This window comes from Ischnura elegans, chromosome 11 (genome assembly GCF_921293095.1).
Source record: "Ischnura elegans chromosome 11, ioIscEleg1.1, whole genome shotgun sequence".
In the NCBI taxonomy this organism is placed as follows: Eukaryota; Metazoa; Arthropoda; class Insecta; order Odonata; family Coenagrionidae; genus Ischnura; species Ischnura elegans.
Genome location: NC_060256.1, coordinates 71,662,169 through 71,688,679, shown reverse-complemented (window position 1 = coordinate 71,688,679; position 26,511 = coordinate 71,662,169). Strand labels below are relative to the sequence as shown.

The following is a 26,511-nucleotide window of genomic DNA, read 5'->3' as shown; positions in this document are numbered from 1 at the left end:
GGAGGCGACCAATGGTTGCCAAAGAAAGAGTTAATAAATATCCAAGTCATGCTTTTGGCGAGGGAATTATGTGAGAAAATTAAGAAATTGCAGCAAAAAAACTTACCTTCCACTACTGAAAGAGAGAAAAAGATGTGCAATGCCGATACCTAGCACCCTTTCAAGAGAATCGTATGAGTGAAACATAGAATTTTTCACATAAACGGCTTGATCATACTGGCTCCGTGACTTCCAATAGAAACAAATAAGTCCACTATGATAAGTTTAGAATAACAAGATTGCTAATGAAAGGTGCAATTTTTAATATTTAGAACACTTATCCCCCACGATTAGCCAATTATGAAAGGCGATGAGGTAAGAAGAACACGATTTTCGCATTTATAGGCCTCATTTATCCATACATAACGGTAAACGTAATCCCTTCGATCCAAAATACTTGGCAATCAATGAAAATAAGTGAAATTTTCCACTCCCAAGAAATCATATTTTATAAGTCTATTTGTGATTCGTACCATCATTGAATTACTACACACAGAACTACGGAATCAACTCTGAAAAATTCAACTTCTTAAACGGCAGACATCATTAGCTATGCTCAGATATAATAAAAAATAATAGAGAAATCAATCGAGAACCTTTTATTATGAAGCAGCCGTAAAATACCATCGAAGCTTCAAATCCTAAGATCGTAAATTCCTGGATAAAAATGGAGTTGGTTTTGCATCGCGAAAGAAAGAGTTGACCGACAGTGTCTTGGGCGGTAAGGGCAAAAAGTTGGCAACGGTAGACGTTTACGACAGAATAAGCGCGCGGCCAACAAGCTCAGGTGTTTTAGTGAAACAAACGACAGCGAAGGACCTGGACCTTAATGCTCCCCCGATCCAACCGAAAAGGTGCAACGAAGATTGGAGAAGATGCATCAATATGCAACAAGGGCTGTCAACCCTTCGGATCTGAGCGAAATTATTTTCTTACACTATGCGTGACATAAGCTACTTCTATCCCATAAATGGGATAACTGGGATGGGATGCATTTCCTACGTGCTTCTGAGAGCGGTTGCAGAGCGCTTTACCTGCCTATAAATCTAAACATACAGTGACTACAAGTAAAATCTAATCGATTCCACGATATCCCGTATTGAAAAAAGTTGGCGACCCCAGATCTATCAAAAATATGGAGAGAGAGAAAAAATTATAGAATTTATCAGATTGTCTTTTTCCAACTAGAAAAGGTAGTGGCGATAGCGAATAAAATTAGAAACCGAAAAAAAAGAACGCTGACGGAGAGGCAAAATCACACCTGAGCGACCACTGACCGCGATATTGAGAGGTTATTAAGGGGGGAGAGAAAAGGCCGTGAAAACGGTCGGGCGACCCGACAAACGCGCGGATTTCCCACGAGGCTCGGCCCGAGCATTGGCAGAACGGCGACATCACCTCGGAGAGAGAGAGTGAAAAGAGGGAGGGGGTTGAGAGGACAAAAGGCGTAATCGCCCAAGGAGCTACTACCTCCTCACCCCTTTTCCTGCGGTCAGCGTACAGGCGGATGGCCGCCCGACGCCGAGCTCGTCTAACCGGCTCGAGCGCTCCTCTCGAGCACAAATGTGAACGGCAATGCCACCTATCGGCGAGTTCAAGTAGCGCTAGAAACAAACGAAGGGAAGCACGCGTTGAGAGGGAAAATTAACCGTTCGAATTTCTTCGATCGGTGAAATGGAAAGTCAACTCTGATTCCGACACGCAAATTCGAAGATAAGCATCACTATTTAAATAATAGGAGATAAGGAAACTTTAATTCACAAAAATCGATAGAAAATTGTTCCTCTATCCAAGACAAACTCTAAACCACGATACAATATATAAGTCACAATAATAAGAAGGTCCAAGTCCAAGTATATTTCTCGTTGTTGTTTTCCGCAGTTCCCAGCTTTGCAGCTGTCTCCTGGGCGTTTCGTTTAGTAATGTTGCAGGCAGATTAGTTGATTACGTTTTACAGATTAAAAAAGTCATGGCATAATAATACTGGACAGGGAATTAGGGGATAGGGATATGGGAAGGGTTGAGGGCACACTTGGGGAGGCGGTGTTTTGGTTTCAGCGGAGGTCCGTAGTCCCAAAGATTTTTTAACAGTGCATTATTTGTTTTATCAAATGTAAGGGCAAGTAAGAAGAAGGTAAATTTTGAATAAAGTTGGATAAAATGTGCTTCTGTTCACAATTAATGACGAAATATTGGCAAAATGTTTTTTTTTCCCTTGTAACTTCCATACAGGAAATGATTTTATCACACCAAAAGATAAAAACGACCACCATTTTCATCCTTATTGTGTTATATACACATTTCAGATTATTTAAGGATTACAAGAGACGGTATTTAAAAGAAAATTTGGATACAGGTCTGCGACAATGCGATCTTTCCGTATACGATATCGCATATGAACGACGATACATCGATGCAACCCGCCCGGTGGTTAATACAAAACAAATAATCATCATTAATTCATTCACATTAACGCGTACAAATATATTTAATTATTATATATAAGTATAAATATTAAGTAAAATTAATAACTATCCCTGTAAATTCCTACGTGTCCTGAGAGCGACATGTACAGGGGAAATACACTCATTCCGAGAAAATATTTGACATCATTATCTCGATCTCCGAGATTAAACTTAAGATCCATCGTTGGCTGGCGCTAGTGAGTAACCGAGGGTGGTGTATTTTGTAATCAATTCGGATTCTGCCAAATAAAAGTTCGGGAAATTCGTAATGAAATACATAGGACCGAACCAGTACCCCTCGATTACCAGCAAGTTACCCTCACTGAATAAGCGACACGAGTATTTTCTAGCTTGTATTTCAGGGAAATTACAAATATAATAGTGAAAGGGAACACAATTAGGCGGGAAGAAGAACTTGGTGTAGTGCTAAATTAAGGAATCATCTTCGTGGGCGCAAGGTGGTGACTGTGAAAGTTTCTATACCCGGCCACATACGTAGTTAATGGAAAAATATAACCGCGAAAACATTCTGATTTTCACAAATTAACTTCAAATTATTAAGGAAAAGGAGCACGCGAGGAGCTTGGAACATTATCGTCGAAAGGAACGCGTCGGATCAAAATTAACGATTCGGTTCCCAATCCAAAAGTTAAAAAATGCCTTTTTCTCGGCCTTTTTCGCGTATCGCACGACGCGTCGTACGCGTCGCGACGTACGTAAGAGCGCTCGAGTTTACCTTTACAGCCTGGGTCTCAAAACAGATCAACGCAGCTCACTCATGTGGGTCACGGTCGATGCACTCATTGCTCACTCACGATAAATGAGACGCCTTAATGCAACTCGAGCGAGTCACTCGGCGAAATTAATTCGATCCATCGATAATTTAAGGGAAATTACTCGGCAGTCTTTTTCATCACGCAGGGAGAAACACGAGCGTTCCAAAGCGTTAGTCAAAGATCAATTCGACCACAAAATCCGTCCACTTGTCTGTCCCTAGTCACAACCTCTTGACCTCTAGAACATTTACGTTTTTCTGTGCGAAAATCGGTAATATATATCCCCGCCACACTAAAGAGATTTACCAAATCCTAAGGGTACATCCTGAAATATTTTCCACGGCGTTTCCAGAAAATTAATTCAAGTAATTTCAGAACAGGAATTTGGTTCACCAAGTATCAAATCGTGAATATTTGCAAGGATAATAAGGTTGTTAGAACCTTAAGTAGGTTTTGTTATCGAACATAGGTCTGTCAACTTTTGGAACCTACATTCTGCCAATGTTAATCCGATATCGATTCCGGTGAGATTCGGGGATAATTAACAATGTACTGATTTGAACACCCAAATATTTTATTTTAAAGCGGAGGCACTCACGGTAACGCCTGATATTAGGGTGAAGAGGCGTGTGCCCAAAAACCTACGGCGGGAAATGAGGGGAAGCGTGTTAACTCAAAGTAGCTGCTTCTACGCTTAGCCTTCGCTAATTCTTAGCACTCTTCAAAATCGAGAACACTACGCTACATAGTTCGGCACGAATAAGGGTGCGTGAATTGCTATTTACACCCCGAAGTTCCGCATAAAAATAAATTCTATTACTGAAAAAATGTATTCAAGGGAAATTTACATTCGTAGTGGCGTATTTTATCCATGGGGGAGACAGGGTTGGAATACGAGAAAACGGTGGCGTAATTAATACACGTAATAATAGATTTATACTACTCCGGTAAACAGAGATTCGTTAAAAATGGGAAGGAGTTGCTCATTCTGTTTTAAGTTAATGGCGATTAAATTTCAAAGACTCAATAGCAGGATCTATAGAGAGCTATTTCGCTGGAGCCACCTGTATTTCTCCACGAGGTTCTCGGGACATAAAAACCGGGATCTGAACCTCGGGGAACGTGACCTTAAGGAATTTACCTTTGGCGCAACCCAAGAGGAAACCTTGACTAGATCTCAATCTCAACAAGATTTACAACAATTTAAAACAAAATTTACATTCACCTTATCTTCTCAAGTACATGAAGTTTTTCTTATAGGAAGTTTTAACAGTCCTATTCAAAAGAATCCGCGCAATTTCATTCCATAATTAAAATTCCTTCCCTCCCCTAACCGTCCACTTTCACTGTAAAACTGAAAATCCCAAAGGGGCCGGCCCAAACCTTGCCAAATTTCCTTGGCACCGCCATACCGAGCGGTCATTACCCTGAGGATCGCTAAAGAACTGGGAGAAGACAAAAAGATGTACCTACGGCCGACCTACAGATAACTGGGTTTACGGGAGAGGAGGAGAAGGCTATGTGGGATGTAAAAAACAGAGAGTGAGGAAAACGCATGGGATGAATTTGGGAAGGACATTATAAAACCAAGCTTTTTTGGAAAAAATGATCACCAGTTCAAGATAAAGTGCCGATCACAAAAAAACAAATGTAAAGCAGTTCTCCTCCTTGGGCTGGACCATACGGAGCTAGAACGACCTACCAACAAAAATATTTGAGCCCTTCCCGAAAAAGATACGCATTTTCAAAAATCGGTTGAAGGAGGTTTCTAGAGTTTCTTATAACGTTTACAATTGTTTTCTACGCATGCTCATCTTACCACCAGGCCAATGTTGTACCTTTAAAAATTTAATAATATCAAACTCGAGGGTTTCAAATTACAGTTTTTCTTTCCCCAAAGAAAAAATAATTCCGCGCACACGCTTAACGCCGGCAATCGACAACAAACGCGTTCAGCTAAACGGGGTCAGAGACTCGCTCGACTTATTCCACGACCTTGATTGACTCTTTCCGTCTTGATACTGACGCAGGACTGATGAATGGAGAGGAATCAAAAGAGAGACGCAATTAACTGAAAGGCACTGCTTTGACCACGACGGACGAGTCGCGAGGATGAGTAGACGGAGCAGGAGAGGGAGAAGTCAAGAAACGTCCTTGCAAGGGGAAAATGAACTCATCCAGGACAGGGCGGCATGAGTGAATTTTTCCACGCAAGCGGCATAGTTTTTGTGGACCCCAGAATTCTTCACTTGGTCAATACAGCATGGATGCTCAACCTCCCTCCCCCACACGGCGCTAGAGGGGTCACTCCCTTTTTATACTCTTTTAACGTTAAAAACGCCTTTAAATCAAATACTTAATGGCAAAACACAAATCTCGTCCTAAGCTGGGTGAAAACATCACTTGAATTATTTAAAAGTTTATTAAAATATTCACTCACTAGTATTATTTACAACGGTCGAATCATGATTCGAATATTTGTTCAAATATTCTATTGAAATGAAACCCTCACAGCAATAAATATCATTTTCCTATAATAGTGTGAATGTTCACGAGAGATCATGCCCAAATGATGATGGACAGCATGGCCATGTAGGTCAGAGGGAAATGAGGGATGTGACCCTGATGCAAACCAAACGGGATTTCTTGATGTGTAGTAGGAATGGGTTTGTAGGAGGGATGATCATTTTAATAAATGAAATTTTTGAATCAGAAATGTCCTACGATTAAACCTCAAATTCTTCATTACCTATCAGCTATCTGAGTGATTAAAAAGGAGTCACACTGTCGTATTATTTACCTCGGTGATATTTAAACTTTGTATAGTTGGTTCCTCTCTTTGCGAGTACTAACCGTTGGCTAGCTGAAACAAATTTCTTAAAACTGTGCGCAAATTTCAAAGATGGAATTGAAACAATAAACCACATCTGTAGGCAGCTCTGAATAAGGCTCTTAAATAATTCCATACTTATAAATAATAATGATTCATTATGGATATTGCCAACATATATCTTCAATGACAGGATCAACATGTAAATTTTACATGAAGACAAATGAGTTCACAATGGACAAAAATGCAAAGGACAAACCAAGTGCTCAACATGGTGGACGAGGTGGGATACCTAATTGCCATTTGAAATAATGGGGAAGAAGACTAGAATGGTTGAATCCAGTACTGAAATGCAGAGTTAAGCAGAAGACTCATGTTGAGTGCAACTAGGTAAACGGGAAAAAGATTTCACACAACACATTTGTTTCACATCCAAGAAACACTGAAGGTAAAGAGTACAACATGAAGGATGAGTATGAAGAAAATAAATAACCACTTTTACAGTCTTGTACATACGTCATGAGAGATACAATCATAAAACCACCAGAGGGAAATGCTATCACAAGAATAATGCAGCCATGAAAATGCTGAAAGAATATAGAATATGCTACTAAACTGGGACTTTTTGGATGCACTCTGAGGGATAGTGAAGATAACTTTAAGGGTAATAAGATAAAATCTGCCTAGCAATGAATGATACACATGCAATGAGGCAACAACATATTCACTATCTCCTTCAAAATATTTGTGATAACTCTATGATACACCTCTACCGACTGATGTGAGGTTGCAAGGAGAATCTGATACAGAGCATGCAGTACACAAGCCTGCAAATACCAATAATTCCAGTCCTTCAAGAGGAAAATGAAATAAGTAATATAAGCAGAAGAGATATGTGCTGCTAGCCAGTCTTCAGGCTACTTGTCTCATGGTGCAGAAGCTACACACAAATCAACTCACGAGGGTGGACCAAGGGAATTTGGATCAGATTTCAGCACTGTAATACTTACATGGTCCTGCGATTCATTGGCATATTACATGCATGACTACATTATACAGGAAAAAACTATGTAAACGGCTCTTTGGCATTCAGCAATCTTCAGAAACAGTATGCTTTCTGCTGATGAACTGGAATGTACTCCTAGTTAGTCAAACAAAACATACTAGTGCATGAAACTTTTAAGTGTATAGGGTCATGTGTCATTGCCGCCAATCATGAAGCAGGGGGAAGGTTAGGATACACAAACAATACTCTATGCAATTCTACCATCATAAGGGGAATATTTTAATGAATGTGTGTGCATATCTCAAATTCCTAACGCAATGGTTGGATAACAAAAGAGATATTCATTTATAACAAATAAGTGGAAATAAATGTAGCAGAAGGTTTTTTCCCGAAAAAGTTAAAAGATTCACAGTTAATTGATTACTTAAGACAAACTGCTGGAAAAAACTGATGATAATGATATTTCTATTCACCATCCACGAAGGATCCACAGTGCAATAATTTCATATTCCAACGAAAAATAGTAAATCACTCAACGTTTAAGTTTGTCACCTCCCTTACCTAATGCCACTGAAACATGAGATCATCTTTGGGCTTAAACTTTGTTTAACACTTTTACATTTTAAAACTGCCCGATTTTGTTTTATCGCCAATTGTGATAGTGCTTGAAAAAATACTCATATTATTCTGTTTTTGATCCATCACCTACTTCTTCAGCTACTCCTTAATGCCAAAAAATTGAGAGCCTTAATCATTTCACAGAGGATTAGAGTTGGATGATAAACTTATGCTGAGCTAATAACTCATATATACAAGTGGGGGGTCACCCTTAGCTGTCAATGTAATCAACAGCACACAAAAATATATGATCTGTGCTGCACCAATAACTAGTAGGATAAAAAAGAAAATGATAAAAAGAAATAGATTTGATGCCACATGAAAACATTAAAATCTTGCTTTAAATTTAGTTTGGACATCATAAACCTCGTAACTTGCAGGGATGAACCTCTAAAATGATAGGATACTGATTTCATTAGTAAAATTTACTTCCACACTTAAATATCCCAGGAAAACTACACCCATCAGCAGCAAAGGAAATTTTCTCCTATTACTTATTTCATTTCTAAAAGATATTAAGTTTCATGACCATACACAAAAAACTCCAACTTCATTAAGTTTTCATCAACTTCCATCCACTGCATAGCACAAAGATATAATGTTAAGATTCTATGTTGCATCATTTCCTCATGAAGCCTTCGGTGATATAAACCTGGTAAACTATTAGTTGTGATGACTTTGAAAAATAAAGAGACCCGTCATTTTCCATTTTTTAAATACAATCATTGTGTTATTCATTCAAAAAAATTGATATCCTTTACCCTACTAGACAAATTAAACTACTGAAAGCAAATACATCACAGAACTACTTTAGACTAAAATACTATTTCAGGAATCAATTTTAACGAAATCATAATTGTTAGGATTAAATGAGTTACATAACAAAGTAAAGATGTCAGTTGAACAACTGAAAATTATGAACAACGAAAAAGTAAAACCTTTCCCTAATTCCTCTTTCTAATTTCTTACGTCCAATCAATATTAAATGTAGTCCCTGTCCCTTATAAACCCTGCCCAAAGCACCAGGGATCATGGCCATAGCAAGCAGCGGGGGAGGAGAGGAAAGAGTAGAAGGGTTCAAACACCCCAAGATGCTTGGCAGATACAGTCTTAAGTGTACCTCTGCCATCTGAACCCCCACTCAATGTACCCCTTTGCCAGGTGAAACTTGTTCGGTGTTCTAAAGGGATCGTATGAACGTAAGTAACTTGACTCATCAATTCCTTTAGCAATAGTTTAGCAACCCCATCGAAAAGAAGAAAAATATTCCAAACCGGAACCATCTGAATCAAGGATGAGGTCATTCAAATAGCTACATTCATTTCTGTTTGGAATAGATACTAATGAAAAGAAAATAGAAATTAATGCAAGGGAATTCTTAAACCATATCTCAATGTATCTCATCTATGAAGACCTACTAAAAACTGGAACAAAATAAATATACCTAACTTTACCACTGTGCACAATGGCTCTAACTGAGAGGGAAGTTCTGAAATAGCAAATTATGGCAGAAGAGTAAAATTCAAATAGCCTTTATTGATGTGATTGTAGGTGAGCAACAAATTAAATGTGACTTGGCGACATAAAGCCAAGAAGTTTTGAAGCACCATTAAATAAAAAAATATGAACAATATAATTTTCTTCGATTTGAACTTAGTAAAAAAATTTATTACATGTATGATACAGAAAATTATATATCAAGCACTGGCCATGAATAATAAGTAAGCCTTTACAGTTGATTATGGAGCAATACAAGCCACCCAGAAGGCGTTGACTTAGCCTACACTGTAGATTGGGAATCAGATGATGGCATAATTCAAGCCGGCAACTGCATAAAGCTATCATGAAACTGTTCACCGCACCTGTGAATTAGTCAGCTTTCCCTGTCAAAGGCATTCCTAATCTAGGATTATGGTCTCTCTCTCTCTAAAGAAGTATTTCTTGGCATTCTAATAAACTGTCTGGGCTAGAAACAGGGACATGAAACAGGGGTTTTAGAGTCTTCCTTGTGTTATATTATAATCATGGCAACCTTAAGAACTTCTACAGACAAAGAGGAGAGACAGTGTCATCACCATGAAGCACACAATGACAAGACACAAAAACCAACCAAATTTTATGCCCCTCAGGCATGACCTGGATGATGACCACTAGCATCATTGGATTAACTTTCAGACAATGTAATAAATTCTTTTTTATCAACCCTAAACTTAAATATGGTAAGAGAATGCAGACTATATAAGGCAATACATTACTTGACACTGATGTGATAAAGAAATGATATTGGTAAATGATACTGAAGAAATGATACTGTATCAAAATAATTTCATTAATTCAAAATTAAAGGTTGCATTTCCATATGCGATGGGAAGAAAAAAATTACAGAAATCACATGAATAACTTTGTGCCAAGCAAAAAACTATACACTAAAATTAAAATATTTAATATCTTATTTCTTAAATTAAAACACTGTATTGATTCTGGACTTAAGTACTTTAGTTTTACCCAAGCAAATAAAAACATGAATCAATGCCATGAATAATAATGATGTAAATAATATAGTATTTCCCTAAAATAAAAGATAAAACTTGAAATAATTCCACTATTTTGGATAGTACAACTCCTAGATGACAGAATTCTTCACCTTACACAGCTTTTGCGAAGGTGGACTAAGCAGCAGCAATTTGTTTGAATATCAATGGAAAAGAAAGAATAAAAAGAAGAAATTTCCCTTAAATAACGATATTCAGGTCATATTCCAGCAGCAATACTAACTGGTAGCTATATTAAAGACATCTATAGTATTCATTTGTCTCATATAAACAGTAGCCAAAAAACAAGAGTTCTATTAATCCAGATGCCAAAAAATGTTTGATGATACACTTTAACCAAACCATAATTTGTTTATATTTAAAAAAAAAAAACAGTTGCTATTCGGAATAACAAAAAATAAGTACTAATAGGATGCCATAACTGTCATTTAAGCAGTCACGAAAAGATTTTTATGCTGCTTATATCAAGAGTTAGCCTCAAACCAACAAGGGGCATGCAATTACCCGTTTCATAAACCTGTGTACAACTCACACAGTAATTCCACAAACAATTAATCAAATATAGCTAACTATTCTCAAATACATCTTTAGTTAGAATCTTAGCTTTCGGTTGTTATAATGCACGATAATCAATCCAGATGAACTGAGATATCATCTCTGTCATAGCGTTTCCTGCCTTACATTTTAACCAAATCACCAAATTTTATCACTATACTTGTTGTCTCCTTTGCAGTCGACATCTAGAAAATGGTGACGAGCACCAATGGTCTCCTTTAGTGGTAGGAATATGAGAAAATTAAAATAGGCGAAAGTAAATTCGTAACAAAAACAAAGGGATTACTTCATGTAACAGCCAAATGACTGAATGCCTTATTGACCCAGTTTTGTTTGAATACGTTTACCTCATTATTGTATCAAGGTAGCACAAATTCTACAAGAACATGCACGGCAGGGTAGAAAATACATAACTATACATTTGAAAGACAATATCCAGCCCTGTGCAGCTCATGAGAGCGAAACAATTCCCTTGGATGTTCATCTTTGACACAGAGTGGAAATTTACAGGCCAGAACGCATCGAAAAGGTAGCAACATCACCGGTCAAAGTGCATACAACATGAAGAGATATAAAAAAGTAATTTAAAACACGTTTGTAACAAGGATTGAATAAGAGAAACCATTAGATCATTTGTCAGATAAGAGTTACATAAACCTAGAAAGTCACCGAGAGCTAAAAATTATAGCAATGAAAATGGAATCCTGAAAAATTATGCTTAAAAAACCATACCATTACATAAAGTCAGTAGCACTTCTTACTGAACAATATTATAAATGCTAACGAGAATGTAACACATCGAGCACAACACGATCCTAGGGGCAATAATGAAGAGTTAAATGTCTTGAGGGGAAAACAGCTTCTTTAAAGTAGATAATTAGGTATACCATAGGCAAAAATTATCTTAAATGCATCTCTTGCATTTTGAAAGGAATTCGGAAACCTTTATATCCAAGAAATACTTCATCTTCACGCAGCAGAGGAGAGGAATAGAAACATCAGCAGAAGTTCTCCCAAAACAAAGAAAGACTGCAAAGCGCACAAAATATGTTCACGGCCAGTATCACAAATGTTTATTAGTCACAAAATAGTTTATTAATCACAAATATTGCTCACGGTTTGTAGAGATTACAAATAGAAATCATAAAATGCATAATTAACCCTTAAGACGACGTCGTGAAAGGAGCGAAGGTCAACACAATTGATTCATACAATTTGTGTCATTGATCGAGCACAAAAAATGGGCGGGATTTCATACGCATGAAACCCGGGTGCTAAGCGGTATGTCACAGTGCATCACGATGCGACACTGCACGCAGTACTCCATTTCAATAATAGTACCTATGATGTATCAATTAAGATTGTTAACGACAAAACATCCTTATACTAATTAATCGCACGCTAAAATAGCTTCCCTTACACACCCTACGGTCGGAGATTCATTTAATTATTAACACATAATAGTGAAGTGTCAAAAACTCGGCTGTAGCTGAAAAACACCTTTGAGTAATCAACAGCACCACTGTATCATTAACTCTATTTTTAAAAGTGACCTTTAAGGTAAGGCCGAAGGAGCAGGGTACAGGGGGAGTGCCAGGGTATCGACTGATTTCGCACCAACTCTCCGGCCTGCGCCGTCGTGCCTCGCCGAGAGGAGTATGCTCCACAATACGAGAGTTCCAAGAACAGCGATTCTGCCATCACCTGACCGATAATACTTCGGATAGAATAAATAAAAGAATTTTAAAACTCACCTCGGCCATAGCCTTGTCTGCTAACGCCATCTTCAACCAGCCAGAAGACCAGATACGTATTCACTTGCTTTGACGTCAGAGGACACTGCGTGTGATTTAGTCAAGTTAACGTTTTAAGCGATACTTTAGAACCAGTGGACGTCTGCAGGCGCTAGATAAAGTAACATTATAGTATTTTATATATTTATACTAGTTTTAAGTGATCTCTTTATGCTATAATTCAGAATTAGAAGACTTTAAATACGTTTTAACTCCTCAGTTGACTCCTACTAGCAGACGCCTCGACCACGACTGCGCAACCCATGCCGTAGTTAACCGTGGACTTGCATTGCAAGAAATTAATTTCTCCTCAATACCTACGCGTTGACTTCTACTCAAAATGATTTCTCTGCGGTGCAATTGCATTCATAATGTCTTGTTAAGGATAATTCCTACCTATGACGACAACAGGAACCAAAAATTCTTTCACGGATTAAAATTACGGGAATCGCAGAATTTGATTTCAGTAACATCGATCTTGTCAAAACGTCACATAATTAAGAGTGGGGAGAGCGTTTTTCAGGGCAGATCGGAACACGGAGAAGGCAAACGTGAGAGCAATCATATGCATTCGACATATAAATCATTAAAGGTATAGTAAAAAAAATCATTAAAGGCACGAAATAGTCCCCTTTTACTTTTCAAGTTAGTGCTATTGGCGTCTTCCCGTAGAGCAAAGTAGATGCATGAATACATTGCTCCATAATCAAAATACTATGCATCAATTGAATCATTTCCCATTATGAAGGAATTAATATTCTCAAAGGTATCCAGAGCAATACATATTTATCTGAAACATTTTGCCTTCAATGACAGAATTGACAGATATCCCTGCATAAGGTTGTCGGCTCTGACACCTTAGTTGAGCCATTATAACTATGCTGATAAACATGAGCGTTTTAAGTGCTTGTATCCCACACACTAGACATTATTTTTAAATATATAAAATGTATTTCAGGACTAGTTTAATATTAGCAACGAAGATAGACGAATTTAAATTCAGTTCCTTCTTTTTGCCAATAAATCATAAAAGCACTAATTTCGAGAAAGCTATGAAAATGAAACCAGTAGCCGATGAGTGGTGGAACCAGTCATTTCCATGGTAACTTAATGAGGCTACACGCATGAGGCATTCCTGGTTTTTCTTTATTTCTAAGTACGCTTATAGATCCGCCGTCACAGATCAAAAAATGAACACTCAATGCAAAATCTGCTTGTTAACATAAATGGAAGTTTTATTACCTCGAACAAGTACCGCAATAGCGGATTTCTTCGGCCCTGGAGTCCTTCTTTGGCCCAAACTAACAACAGTGGCGGATACAGATGGGGGGCGCGCGCCCCTCCCTTGCGGGTCCGGCCGTATTGGCAAACATGGCAGAACCACGATTGTGACTTTTTTATATCATAAGATGGCATTGTCTTATATATGTGTATAATTACATTAATTAAAATTTTATTTTACTCTGCCTGTGACTTGATTATTTTTTATTGCGATATCGCGATAAAAAGTAAAGGCAACTCAATATATCTTTTGCGCCCCCCCCTTGAGTGTTTTCTGTATCCGCCCCTGACTAACAATAAGATATAAGTACAACGTACTCTGGTACATAAAGGAAATAAGTTTTCCAGATGATTCCAGCAGTCTCCACTAGGCTGCAGCATCAAACTATGAATCAAATATTCCAAGCATTTCAATTGTTCTCTACTTGGATCGGCACTAGTGGTTTTCTTTTGTTTGTGCAACCACACGTGTTTCTGTGCTCTTAAATTTTTATTTGTGAGAACTGCTCAACCTCTGCTACAAGTATGGTAAGTGTATTTATATGAGCATAATTCAATAATAAATACAGCAGTGAAGTTGAAATTTTAATGATTAGTAAGAATTTTATGTAAAAACTTCATCATAGCAACAGGTCTCAAAGCCTCAAATTTTAGAACGATCTATGATTTTTTGTAATGTCGCACAGGTTCGAAAGCTATCCTACTTTTTATTTAGAGCAGTAGGTATCTCTTTTTGAGTGGTTCATCATTCCAACTGAATATCGGGAAGTCTGTAGTCCATCACCTTTTTTATTCCCTCTCAATTACTCGCGTACTTTACTTTTATACAATAAGCTAAGGGGAAAATGTGAACGTCAACTCCATTAGGAAATTCTCAAGGATGGATTATATGCTTCGTTTAGTAAGGGTGAAAACGGAGGGGTTTCACCACGTGCCATTAACATTTTGAGGAGAGTTAGTGAGAAGTATGTTTTACCCAATGAAAAGCAATGAAATAAATTACGTAACAGAAGTGTTAACGGACATGGGGTGACGCCCGTTATAGCTAATTGAACGTATTAGATCTAATTAGACTGTGATTGTTAGCTATTCCCAAAAAGAAGCTTTAATAAATGGGTATGTTTGTTTTCTTAAAATTGATTTAAGAAAACTATTTTGCACTATAAGTTTAGGGCAAAAAGTCGAGCTGTAGGAGATGGAAACTCCGGAATTATAACTTGGGGTGTGATAGGCTTAAAATTCCACGCTGTTTCGTAGCTTTGGGGTGAGCCGTAGCGAATTCACTACGTTTAGTTATAGTGAACGAGGGAGCTATCTGATTCTTCCACACCCTCAGGGTCTCCTCGTTGTTCCCACTCTTATCGGACCACTTGAAAGTCCCATGGTTTATCGCACGAATCCTGCCCTCAACCCAGGACAGCCTTGAAGAGAGTTGGGGGTGGGATGCGGGCTAGGTCGGTGGAAGGGCACGGGTGAGGGATTATGCGTGGGAGGCCCTCTGGGTTGGAGAAATGCGGGGGTCTCCGTGGGAGCGATGCCTTGCTTCAGCCGGGGACTGTTGCAAACGCTTTACGACTCTTGCGACTTCAAAAGTTTTATTAGAGAAATTCATGGAATTAACTATTTATAACCCAGCGTTATTTCTGAGAAAATCAAACATGAGGATTTGTAAGTAAAATTGGACATTGCAATATTTCCACTGGGTTTTATTTTTGACACTAAGCGTTTCGTTGCTTCAAACTACATTATGTCAACATAAAAAAATAATAGGAAACCACCCTATTCAATGGCAATGGAAGGGCATTGGGGGTAATAATTTATTGGGCAAGAAAGTAGCAACGAATGTGAAACAGAACCAAGTATAGGAGCATGAAAATAGCCTTTTCAGAAGCGGGCTCAGTTTAGGAAATATGAAATTGATAATTTGGTGTTAGATGAAGAGTTTTAGGAGGTTAAGATAAAAGATAGCGTAATTTTTAATTTGATTCCGTATTATTCCCTACACGGGGTTGAATATGACGATTCATCGGCAGATGATGCTTTGTTTCATAGTGTTAAATTATCAGTCTCAGCTAAGCACTTTTTCTCTTGGATTGGGTTTTCCTGACTCCCCTCCCCTTAATCATCTACTTTTGCTATTTCTAACGCTGTTGTAAGATAACTTGTAAGATATCCGAAAAAATACGCATTGAATTTACGGAACGTGATGCGTTCGTAGACTTTGCAACCAAAACGAAAATAATTTTCTTCCGTATTTTGTTTTGTTGTAGTCGTTGAGTTTGGGTACATTAGATCTTTTTTGTCCTAGACGCTCCTTCCTCCATATTTTATCTGCCGCTACTAAATATTAAAAATAGAATATTGATTTTAGACTAGCCTCTCATGGTTTCCTTATTGAACTACTTTTTTCGGGTATAATGCGGTGATATCTTTTAACGCTTGACTTCGGTACAGTTTTTAAAGGGGTATTTTATTTATTTCTGAGGTCGTTTCACAGCTGATACAGAATTTGCTATTTCAGTTTAAGTTTTAAGAAATATTTGATAATTTAAGAGTGAAAAATTGACAAGGAATAATTTCGTGAAAGAAAACAATTCTTTGAAATTGACTGAGTAGTTATTTATTTTGAAATGTAAAAATTTTTATGCCTCCTTTTTAATCAAATCTACTTCTGTCTAATGGCAAAACAGAAAAGTTTCCCTTACCCAGGGGTTCATTGGTAGGGTTTTTATCCATTGTTTTATCCGTTCTTCATGATTCAATCGGTCGTGACTCAATACTTGGTCTGGGATATCTTAGTCACATAGCTTGTTTTCTTTCAAATATACATATATTCTACAATGCGTCCTCACAAAAAGCGAACGGCCAAAGCCCGAAGAAAATATGGTATAAATTTGTGATAGTTCAATTTTCGTATCCAACAATTTTAATTGAAGGAATTATGACGGGAGAGAGTGAAGTTAGTGACGCTGAAAGGATGAAGAAAACTTTAGCGATTTATAGAGATATTGAGGATGGTATTAATTGGGGCGAGACCAAGGCTTTATGGTTTCCCTGCTTTACGACCTAGATGAGAAGGTTAAGGAAAGATGCAGTGCTCTAGAAAGGGAAAGGTCAGGAAGGAGAGAAAGGCCAGTGAGTGAGAAAGTAGTGGGGCCGTGAATACATTCGTAAATTAAATGTTTGATTCCTCACTACCAAGAGAACGCGACAGGTCGCGACGAGGGCAAATGAGAGTTTTGAAGACGGTTGCAGTGCTTTCGTCATATTGGGCTAAAAAGTCTGAATTTGCGCAGTATATCGCTGGAAAATCGGGAATCCTCAAAAGAAAACAAACCTTTACTTGAACGTTCCTCGTCATCTTTGTATCATCATCATTAGTCAACAATCCTGTGTTTGGTTTGGCGCAGGTCTCCATTCCTCTCTCATATCCGCCAGCTTTTTCATAGCGACGTATTTCTTCTCTTTTACATCCTTAATAAACTGTTCTGTGTAACTCATGTGAGGCCGTCCCTTGCCCTGCTTCCCTTTCCCTTGTCCTTCAATGACTGTTTTCATCATGCCTCATAATATGGCCCAGTGGCGTAGCTAGGAATATCCTTTGGCGGGATGAGGTGGCTTTGGGGGTGGGATGAGGGGGATTAGGGGGTGCTACCCCCCCAGGAAACGGGGAGTTCCGGAAAAGAATTGAAAAATAACATGCCTGAAAATGCATTTTACATCATTTTGGCACTTAAAAAGTAACTTTAAGCAGATGCAGTTTTCATATATCAAATCCAGATAGAATTTTAAAATTAGTTTTTGATTTCTCTGAGGCTTTGGGGGGGGATACATTCCCTAATCCCTAGTTACGCCACTGATATGGCCAACTAAATTTTCCCGTCTTCTCCTTTAGGTTTTATTTTCTACCACTCTTCTCAGCACTCCCTCATACCTTACTCGGTCTATCCATATCATTTTCATCATTCTTCGGTAGCGCCACATTTCGAATACTTCCACTCTTGACTTTTCTGCTGCTGTCAACGTCCAAGCCTCGCTTCCATAGTGAAACATGCTCCACGTGTAGCATCTGATGAAATATTTCCTTACTTCTCTGTCTGTATTCTCAGCTGTAAGAAGATTCTTCTTTTTGTGGAAAGCCCTATTCGTTTGCGCAATTCTACTAACTATGTCTTTCCTCCTTCGTCCGTAATTCGGCTGCCTAGGTAACAAAACTATTTCATCTCTTCAAGCGTTTGTTTTCCTATCTTACTGTTAGTCCAAGTCTCGTCTCTTTAGAAAGGTTTTTGGATTTTTTAAGAAAGGAAAAGAGATTCGTTAAGACATTTGGTTGCAGTGCATTCGTCACATTGGGCAAGAAAATCCGAATATGCACAGCGTATCGCTGGAAAATCGGGAATCTCGGAACGAAAACGAACCCTTACTTGAACATTTCTCATCCAAAACGATGCACAGATTCAAATGTGATGTAAACAGCAGTCTATCATCTCTTTCAAGGACTTACTGTACTTGCGAGCGTTTTTTCTTAAGTTCCTCACTTAGTCTAAGGTTCAATTGATGGTTGAGGGCAAGCTGAGCTCGTACTTCATCTTTCTAATGCGTGTAAAATTAAGATATTCCCAGTGTGCTCATTGTGGTAAATGTATCCTTTGACCATGCGAGATTTTTCTCGTCAAATTGTTTTGACTGAAAATAGCACACAGGAGATTTTTCAGGTGATGATTTTCAGAGCTATGATAGCAGTACATTGAAGAATTATTTTCCGTTAATATGCAAATTATTTATTGTTGTCGTATTCGTTAGTCTTTTGAAGTCATTTAACTCTACACCCTGATCAATGTATTTAATCCTCTACTTTTGTGTATCATTCTTCTCGTAAAATTTTTACCATGCGTATTAATACCCTTATAAGGCGAATAGAATTAAAATTGGCCTATTAGAAACACTGTTTTGTTTCTCTATCCTCTTCATTTTTGACTACACCGAATCCACCGTTTATTCAATTCAAATAAATTGATTACAGTATACAAGAACAAAATTTCGCAGTGTCATTTCGTTGCCTACCTATGATAACACAGGCCAACAAAAAATTTTGTTTGAAAACTTTTTTTATTTTAATAGCTGATCTTTATAGATTTTCATGTGCCGAATCCAAACCTGGCCTTAGCTTTTTTGTATCACCCATAGTTTCCAAGCAATATGTATTTAATATTTAGTCTAATACCCCTATATGGTTTATAGGGAAATCAATGAAACACTGTGTTACATCATAAAATTGTTTGTATTTACTGTTCACTACATCGTGATAAAATTGTTTGTATTTACTACAGCGTGATAATACAGGGTTCACTTGTAAACTGGAATTGGTCTACATTTTCTTTCCCTTTTTTCCTTGAAGCTTCTTGTGTAGCTTTCTCTGCGATGAATCGCTTGCTGAACTTCTCGGTGAAGTACCAACAGTAATCCCTCATTAGACCTACTTTTCAATTTTATTATAACTATAAAAAAGCTGTTAAATTCTAAAAATATTGCTTGATTTCATAAATTTAACTGTAAAATGTGAATAAATGGTGGGTGATACAACTTTAAATCCTTCATATTTGGATTCAGCAACTTAAAAAACATAAGAATAAGGTATTTTCAGTAAAATTGTTTTTTCATTGTTGGCTTGTGCAATCTTTAGTCAAGTAGTACGACTGGAAACTCATTTTTGACCAATGAATTAAAACCGAGATTCTTGAGCATCCCTCAGCGCATGTGACTTTTCCAAATGCCACCCATTTTCCGTCCCTAAAAGCTCTCTAGCTAAAGTTGGGAACTGCTGTGCCTCAGATCGAAGACAAAATCATTTTAAAGCTTCGTTGATTCAATCAATATAGATTAACGCGGAGCGAAAGCATTTCGCCCCTTTTATCAGTGGGGACGGGTCTCGAAGAGTGTCAACTTAAATGCACTTAAAAATACCTTTTGATAACTGGTTTACGCCCGAATCGAGTCGATGAATTGCTTTAAAAGATTATTTGTTAATAGGTAAAGAAAAAAGCTAAAGTAAAAAGTCAGCGCTGAAGTCAAAATTGGCTTTAATCGAAAATCGATTGCGACGAATCTACCTTTTTGTGTACTGAATGCAAAAATTTCATCCCTAGTAAAAATTTATTTTCGCGCTCCATTTTCCTTAAATGCTTCGCTAAAATGAAAATATAGTGCTAATAAATAAGTGAAACTTATAAATTTAGTATATATTTTAAATAACAGATTGAAATTTACATGTTAATAATAAAAAGGAGTGATGTATTTGTTTTAATTTATATGAATTATTTTATGAAGAAATGCCGTGATCTTTTCTAGATGTTCGCAACGTTCGAATAGGATACAGTTTTTGGTATCGTCAAAATTTGAGAAAAAATCTTTTGTTTCTACGAATATAATTATTTAGCAACCCAATTTTCAAGATGTTCGCTGTGTAAATTTGGAATGATAAATATTTGAAATTACTCATATTGTAACTTCTATCGATAGATGTTTCAAATGAAACCTGATATATTTTAATTTTTTGAATTATTGAAATGAATTAACTTACTGAATATAGCACTCTTATATTTACCTACTAAATGATGATGCTCACACGCTCCTCAATTTTGGCGCCTAAAATTGTATTTTTAATATTTTAAAGTAAATTTTACTCAGCTCCACGCTATTGATGGTCTCCTTCGTTTACTGGCCGGTAAAATCGTATCAATAATATATTTTGCGGCTCTTGACTTGTCAATTTCTGCTTTTACTGTCCGGCGTCTATAAAAACGAATAATTCTGGAAGAAATACGGTTAATGTATGAAAGCAGCGGATATTTAAGCGGAAACATTAAATTACTACTGTTAGCATAAGGCTGTATTTTGAAAATTTTCCTATAATGAATAAATATTCAGCAATGTGGGTAGTTTTAAACGCAAAGGGTGTAAGAACCTTTTCTTTTTCATATTCAAGGGGCAATTGATTATCCTAAATTCCTATTAACTATGGCTATATCTAATCCGTTAAATATCCTTCTTCTAAGATAAAAGTTTAATGGTAATTCTTGTGGTCGCGGACGTTTTGGAATGTGATTGAGGCGGTCCTTGGCTGTCTGCAAGGAAAAACCCAGTGTTTCCATTCAATTTTCTCCATTATTTAGAGATTTTCTTGTTTTCTTTTTCTGCGAGGAAGAATTTTAAGTGGGTTCAATAAAATGAGCCAATGCGACGGTAACGGGTAATTGCTGATGGAGGATATTTCCCTGTCAAATAAATTACTCATTCCAAGCTATTTAGCATCGTTGATTTACATTGCGAAAGTGAATTCCATTCTAGCATTCGTTTTTTTTAATTCTACCGCATGCTTAGAAACAAAGTCATCGGCCACTTAGTTTTTGTACCACATAGTTTGTCCGCTAAGCTTTACTTGTTTATTTAGGAAAAAATAATTGTGAATTCCTGAGAATTACTAGGAAAGGTCGCTCTGGGACTTCTCATCGCATGATGAAACTTATAATTTTGGAATTTGTATTTTAGGCAGTATGTTAGAAGAAAACGGATACAGTAGTAAGGACATTAGGAAGAGCATTGCATTAGCAAAGGAGGCGTTCATGAACAGGAAGGAGCTTCTGAGAGGATCGTTATGTAAGAGTTTAAAGAAAATGCTAGTGAAGATTTTGATCCGGAGTGTAGCGCTCTACGGTGCTGAAACGTGGACTTTGAGGAAAGAAGACGAGAGAAGATTGGAGGCATTCGAGATGAGGGTATGGAGAAGAATCGAGAGGGTGAAATGGACGGTGAGGAAAAGGAACGACGAAGTGCTGGATATGGTTGGCGAGGAGAGGCAGCTTTTAGATGAGGTACGGAGGAGACAGAATGTATGGATGGAGCGAATACTTAGCGGGGAGGGGATGTTGAAAATGGTGTTAGAGGGTAGAATCATAGAGTAAGTATATTCTATATACTTACTCTATGGTAGAATGTTAGGAAAACGAGGGAGGGGAAGGAAAAGAATAGGATTTTTAGATAGATTGAAAGGGAGTAGGCCTTACAGTGAATTGAAGAAGGTAGCGCTGGAAGGAAAGGGAGACTCCCAGATCACTTCTTTAGTACTCCATGGAAATCAACCTTAATCGGTAGAATACTGTAATAATAATCTAATACAAGCTTTTCTCATTAAATTTTTATGAATTTTGACCTATTAGTTGATTCATCATCGTCGTCAATCAAAAATCCTGGGAATGGTTCGACGCAGCTCTCCATTTCGCTCTCCTATCCGCTAGCCTTCTCATATAGTGGCGTTTTTCTTCTCTTTTATATTCATTCGTAGATCATCGATATAAAATGGTGGTAGTAATAATTTTATATTTTCATGGTACTTCTCGAACAAACAAACGAAGAGGCCTAGTGTAAATATGCGTGCTTTTGTATCTTATAGAATGAAGGAGAGTTGTTTACTAGCCCATGAAAAACATCAACGTCACCGCGGTTAACTTCTTGCAGTGAATTAAGTAGCTAATTGCTGAAGCGTTTTCGTAATGAAATCAAAGTGTATCAAATATTTTTAGCGGATAGGTAAATTGGCAATCGTGCGTTCTCTTTAATTGAAATTTTCATCACTCTTACATGGTGAGATAAACATAATGTAGTATCAAATCTTTTCGTAAAGTATCCGAGAGTGGATAATATATATATTAGGCATCCAAATCCGATATCGACTGGAGGTAAATGTTAATGACCGCTGTGCACTATAACCCCTTCACTTATTTCGCGAGAGCATCCATTCTACTCAGTATTGGAGAAGAGGGCCGTAAACACTCCTCACTTGTGTCATAAAAAAGTAGAGGTCGCCTACTCCCCTCCGCCAATCGCAATCAAACCCAAGTTCCGTGAGGGCGTCAACTTTTAGACTTATCCCGTTTTTAGGACGTCGTAAAAATTACAAACTTCATGTCATCACAGGAAGGGCAATATAGTTGTCCCCTTGTGGGTCGTGTACTTGAGCAAATTTCTTTCCGGAATCATGTATTTTCAAGTTCGAAAAATACGCTTTGAAGCTAAGTGAAGGAATAGCAATTTCCCATCGCTTAACTATTCGCTAAACACGTGTGTTAAGACTGTTTGAATCAGTGCTATCAACCAGTCCAGTAATATGGTGGAAAAGCAAAATTCGTTCAGAGAAAAGTGAAAGGAAGGGCGTTATAGATCACCCACACGCTAGGAAAGAACAGAATTGGTTAAGTACATATATCATGAGACATAGCAAATTTATGGAAAATATAATGGTGGGAACGTTGAGGGAAAAGTCTTACAGGGGAGGTCCAGGAGGATCAGCTTTAGTTCAAGTCAAGAGAGAAACGAGGAGGAAGAATCGCTGCGGAGTAACCAGGTTGGAGTGGGAAACGGAGATAATGAGTCCTGCACTGAACCATCATAGTATAACCTGCTTTTCCAACGAACTGTTTTCTAAAGATAAGGCATGTCATGTGACCGTAGTCAATATGGTAATTAGGATTTGGGGTGTTAGTTTGGCTTAATGACGTTTATTGATTTCGGAACAGGTAAGTTTATGTATTCTTTGTTGGCCGCAGTCGTGTTGCAGCTGAACAAGTAAACCATGTTCACCACAACCAGCCAACAAGTTAACTATACAAAACTTTTGGCGCATTAATTTGTGTTGGGTTGTATGGCTAGTATTTTGTGTGGGTCTTATGTTGTTTGTGAAGGCAGAAAATTATATACTAAATTGAGAGCATTCATTGGAACGTATTGTTAGATAATTAAGTTCGTTTTTTTTATTTTTTCGATTATTATGCCTTTTTTTCCATTTTATTGAATACGTTTGAGGGAACTTTCTACGCGATGAATCACACATGGTGAGCGGCTGCAGTCTCGAGTGAACACACTTACACCCGGGCATCACACATGCGATCTGTCCACACGTCGCTGACGACGAGACCTTTCCTGAGAGAAAAATCAAACCGCTAAATTTGGACGCATCCTGCGGAGAGAGTCATGTCCGAGATGAGGTAGGATGGGAGCGAAAGGGCGTTCACATGCTGCTCGACTGTTTTCTTTGCGTCACTTGGCCAATAAAAGTCGCCTTTCTTCCGCGATCGCCGCACGAGTCTCCCGCCGCTCTAATTCCGTACCCGTCGCAGCCAATTGGGGCGAACGGGTCCGCGGTTTTTGCGGCCTTTGTGGTATTCTCTTTCGAGCGAGCCCGTCGCTGACCGCGGGCGTAGGCCTAATTTGAGAATTTTCGGGCTTCTACCATCAGGACATTACCCTGAAGTAAACTATCAAAATATGCTTAACATGATTACTTCTGCCGTAATTATTCCTCCTAAATGAGGATAACATCTTTTGCTAGTGATTCAAGTTTTTCATGTTTTTTCAATATGTTTCTGCGTTTTTTTCGCGTTACTACATCATTACTTTTAGATCGTTTTATTTATGAATTCACTGTATGCTGTAATAAAATTAAATTCCATAGATGACATGAAGGAAGAAGAGGATCGACGGCTTACACGGTAACTTGCTTGCGAGCTACATTCTAGGGAATGGTGGATGCCTGACACATCTTTTTAGATATAACTTGATGAAATACATATTTGAATCTCTATTTTCCATCTTTTGATGTTTTTAAGAATTTATCACCCACTCGAAAAAAGTTAAGCAGCAAAGTACATAATACTTGGAAACCATAATTGTTCATTATTATAATTGGACTCATCCACCTCTTCTTTATTACACTTATCTTCGAAATTCCACATCATCTAGCATAGTTCTGTTGGAATACTCACGCATTACTATTTATAAGCATAAATTAAGGTAGAAATTGCATGATGTGTAGGTAACTTGGATTTTACACACTGGGTACTTTCCATTCATCAGCACTTGCCGACACAAGTCGACTTGTGTCGCAGTTTTCGTGTTCCATTTTATGTGCGTCGCCGACTGTTGGGACATAAGTCAACAAACGATACAATTTGTGGGTTATAACCAGTTTCCGTGAGTCGATGCTAGTCGATGCGTGAGTCTTATGAATGGAGAGCACCCACTATATGAAACAAAACTTATAATTCATTCTGTTTCATAGCTACAATATGAAAATAAATTCATACTGGTTTCAAATTGATTTTCAAGCGAAGATTAGGAGCATGTGCCCAATGATCAATTCCCAAGTGGAGTACTACGTTTGTGATTGTTTTTTTGTGCTATTCTGATTAATTTCATATGCATTTCCTCCAAGTAAGCTCTCCATTGTTGTGGTTACCCGAGAGCTGAAGGTTTAAGACCGTGAGGGAGTTCCGCGAGTTGCCAAAGCGCTCTTCTGCGTCAGTTCATCAACAATTCAGTCTGAGCTCCGTTCACTTCCGAGTACCTCTCCCAAACGATAAGGCGTTTGTTTTCGCTAATTGCCTCGACTTCCCTCCGCTGTGCGTGGCTTACCTTCCATTCCTCACGACTGATGTTCGCCTCCCCGACAGAACACCCCGAGGCAATCCGAAAACGAGCATAATTAACGAGTTAATTATTAAAGCCTCGAACCGAGAATACAGTCAGATCCGAAGGCTCGAAAAAAAAAAGATTCTCGGCACAGCGTATCTCAGTGATGGCTAACACGCTACTCGCGGCCTTCTCGTGGTCCGGATCTTCTTGTATCGTCCCATCAATTAAAAGAGTTGATATTCATTATGTTTATTGAAACCGTCGCGTCGCAAAGAGTTTTTGGGTGCAACGGGCTAGTATTGGAGGGAAGAGAATGGTATTATTTAAGTGCTTAATATTCTTGATTGAAAAATTTATTATTCATGAAAAAATATGACTTAAAAATGGTATCAGCAAGTATGTAATCAGTGCCAATGAAGCGATGTTTTATTTTCTTTTATTTTTTTATGTTTTTGCTACCTTTCATGGGACTGATATTTGCAGTAGTGTTCCGAGTGGGTTACAAGTATAAAATATATCTGGGATTGATGCGACGGAGATTATGATGCTATAAAGTGCCCCAAAATCACCGCGTGCGTTAAGTTTAAAAATGTATAAACTTTACAATATGAAACATCTTTCGCATTGCCATAAAATCAATCATCTCGCGGCTTTAAAAAACGACTTTTGCTTGACTCTCCACAATGGAAATTAATTTTTTCTGGCATCGCGTAGGAAATGATCATACCAGATTCGGCAACGCTTCTGAGTACGCATAAAGATGGGAATTTGTTTTAACGGTAATTCAAAATCTTTAACGCTGTTTCCTGTGATGTTTTGTACTCATTTAATGTTACCAGATACAGAATTAAGAGTACGATTTCTTCCTTGCAGATGAATAGATGTATTTTCTTTTAAATAAAATCTACTTTAAATGACTTCTACCTTGTAAAATTGATTTACCTTCAAAAGTGGTGTTTTCATATTGAGGCGCTGGCTCTTGTTAGAAAATAGTCAAGAAAAAAATGAACCCCGGATAATGTCGCTCTCTATTTACCGTAGGGGTACGATCCTACTGCTAGAAATTGAAAAATAGTGGTATTCCGCGAATATGAAATAAAATACCTAAATCTAACTTTCTCGGTAATGAA

The 26,511-nt window shown here is 37.8% G+C and overlaps 1 protein-coding gene across 2 annotated transcripts in view; it reads right to left on the bottom strand.

Moving 5' to 3' along the window:
- LOC124168491 (sodium/potassium-transporting ATPase subunit alpha) overlaps nt 1–26,511 on the bottom strand; it is a 357,715-nt gene that overhangs the window by 312,672 nt on the left and 18,532 nt on the right. Inside the window, exon 1 of one of the 2 annotated variants that reach the window (XM_046546804.1) lies at nt 12,596–12,665. The exons of the other annotated variant lie outside the window; for it this stretch is intronic. Within the exon in view, the coding sequence (XP_046402760.1) occupies nt 12,596–12,625 (30 nt within the window). The 5' untranslated portion in view covers nt 12,626–12,665. Of the gene's footprint in view, nt 1–12,595; nt 12,666–26,511 lie in introns of those variants that run through there. 2 annotated transcript variants of the gene reach the window in all.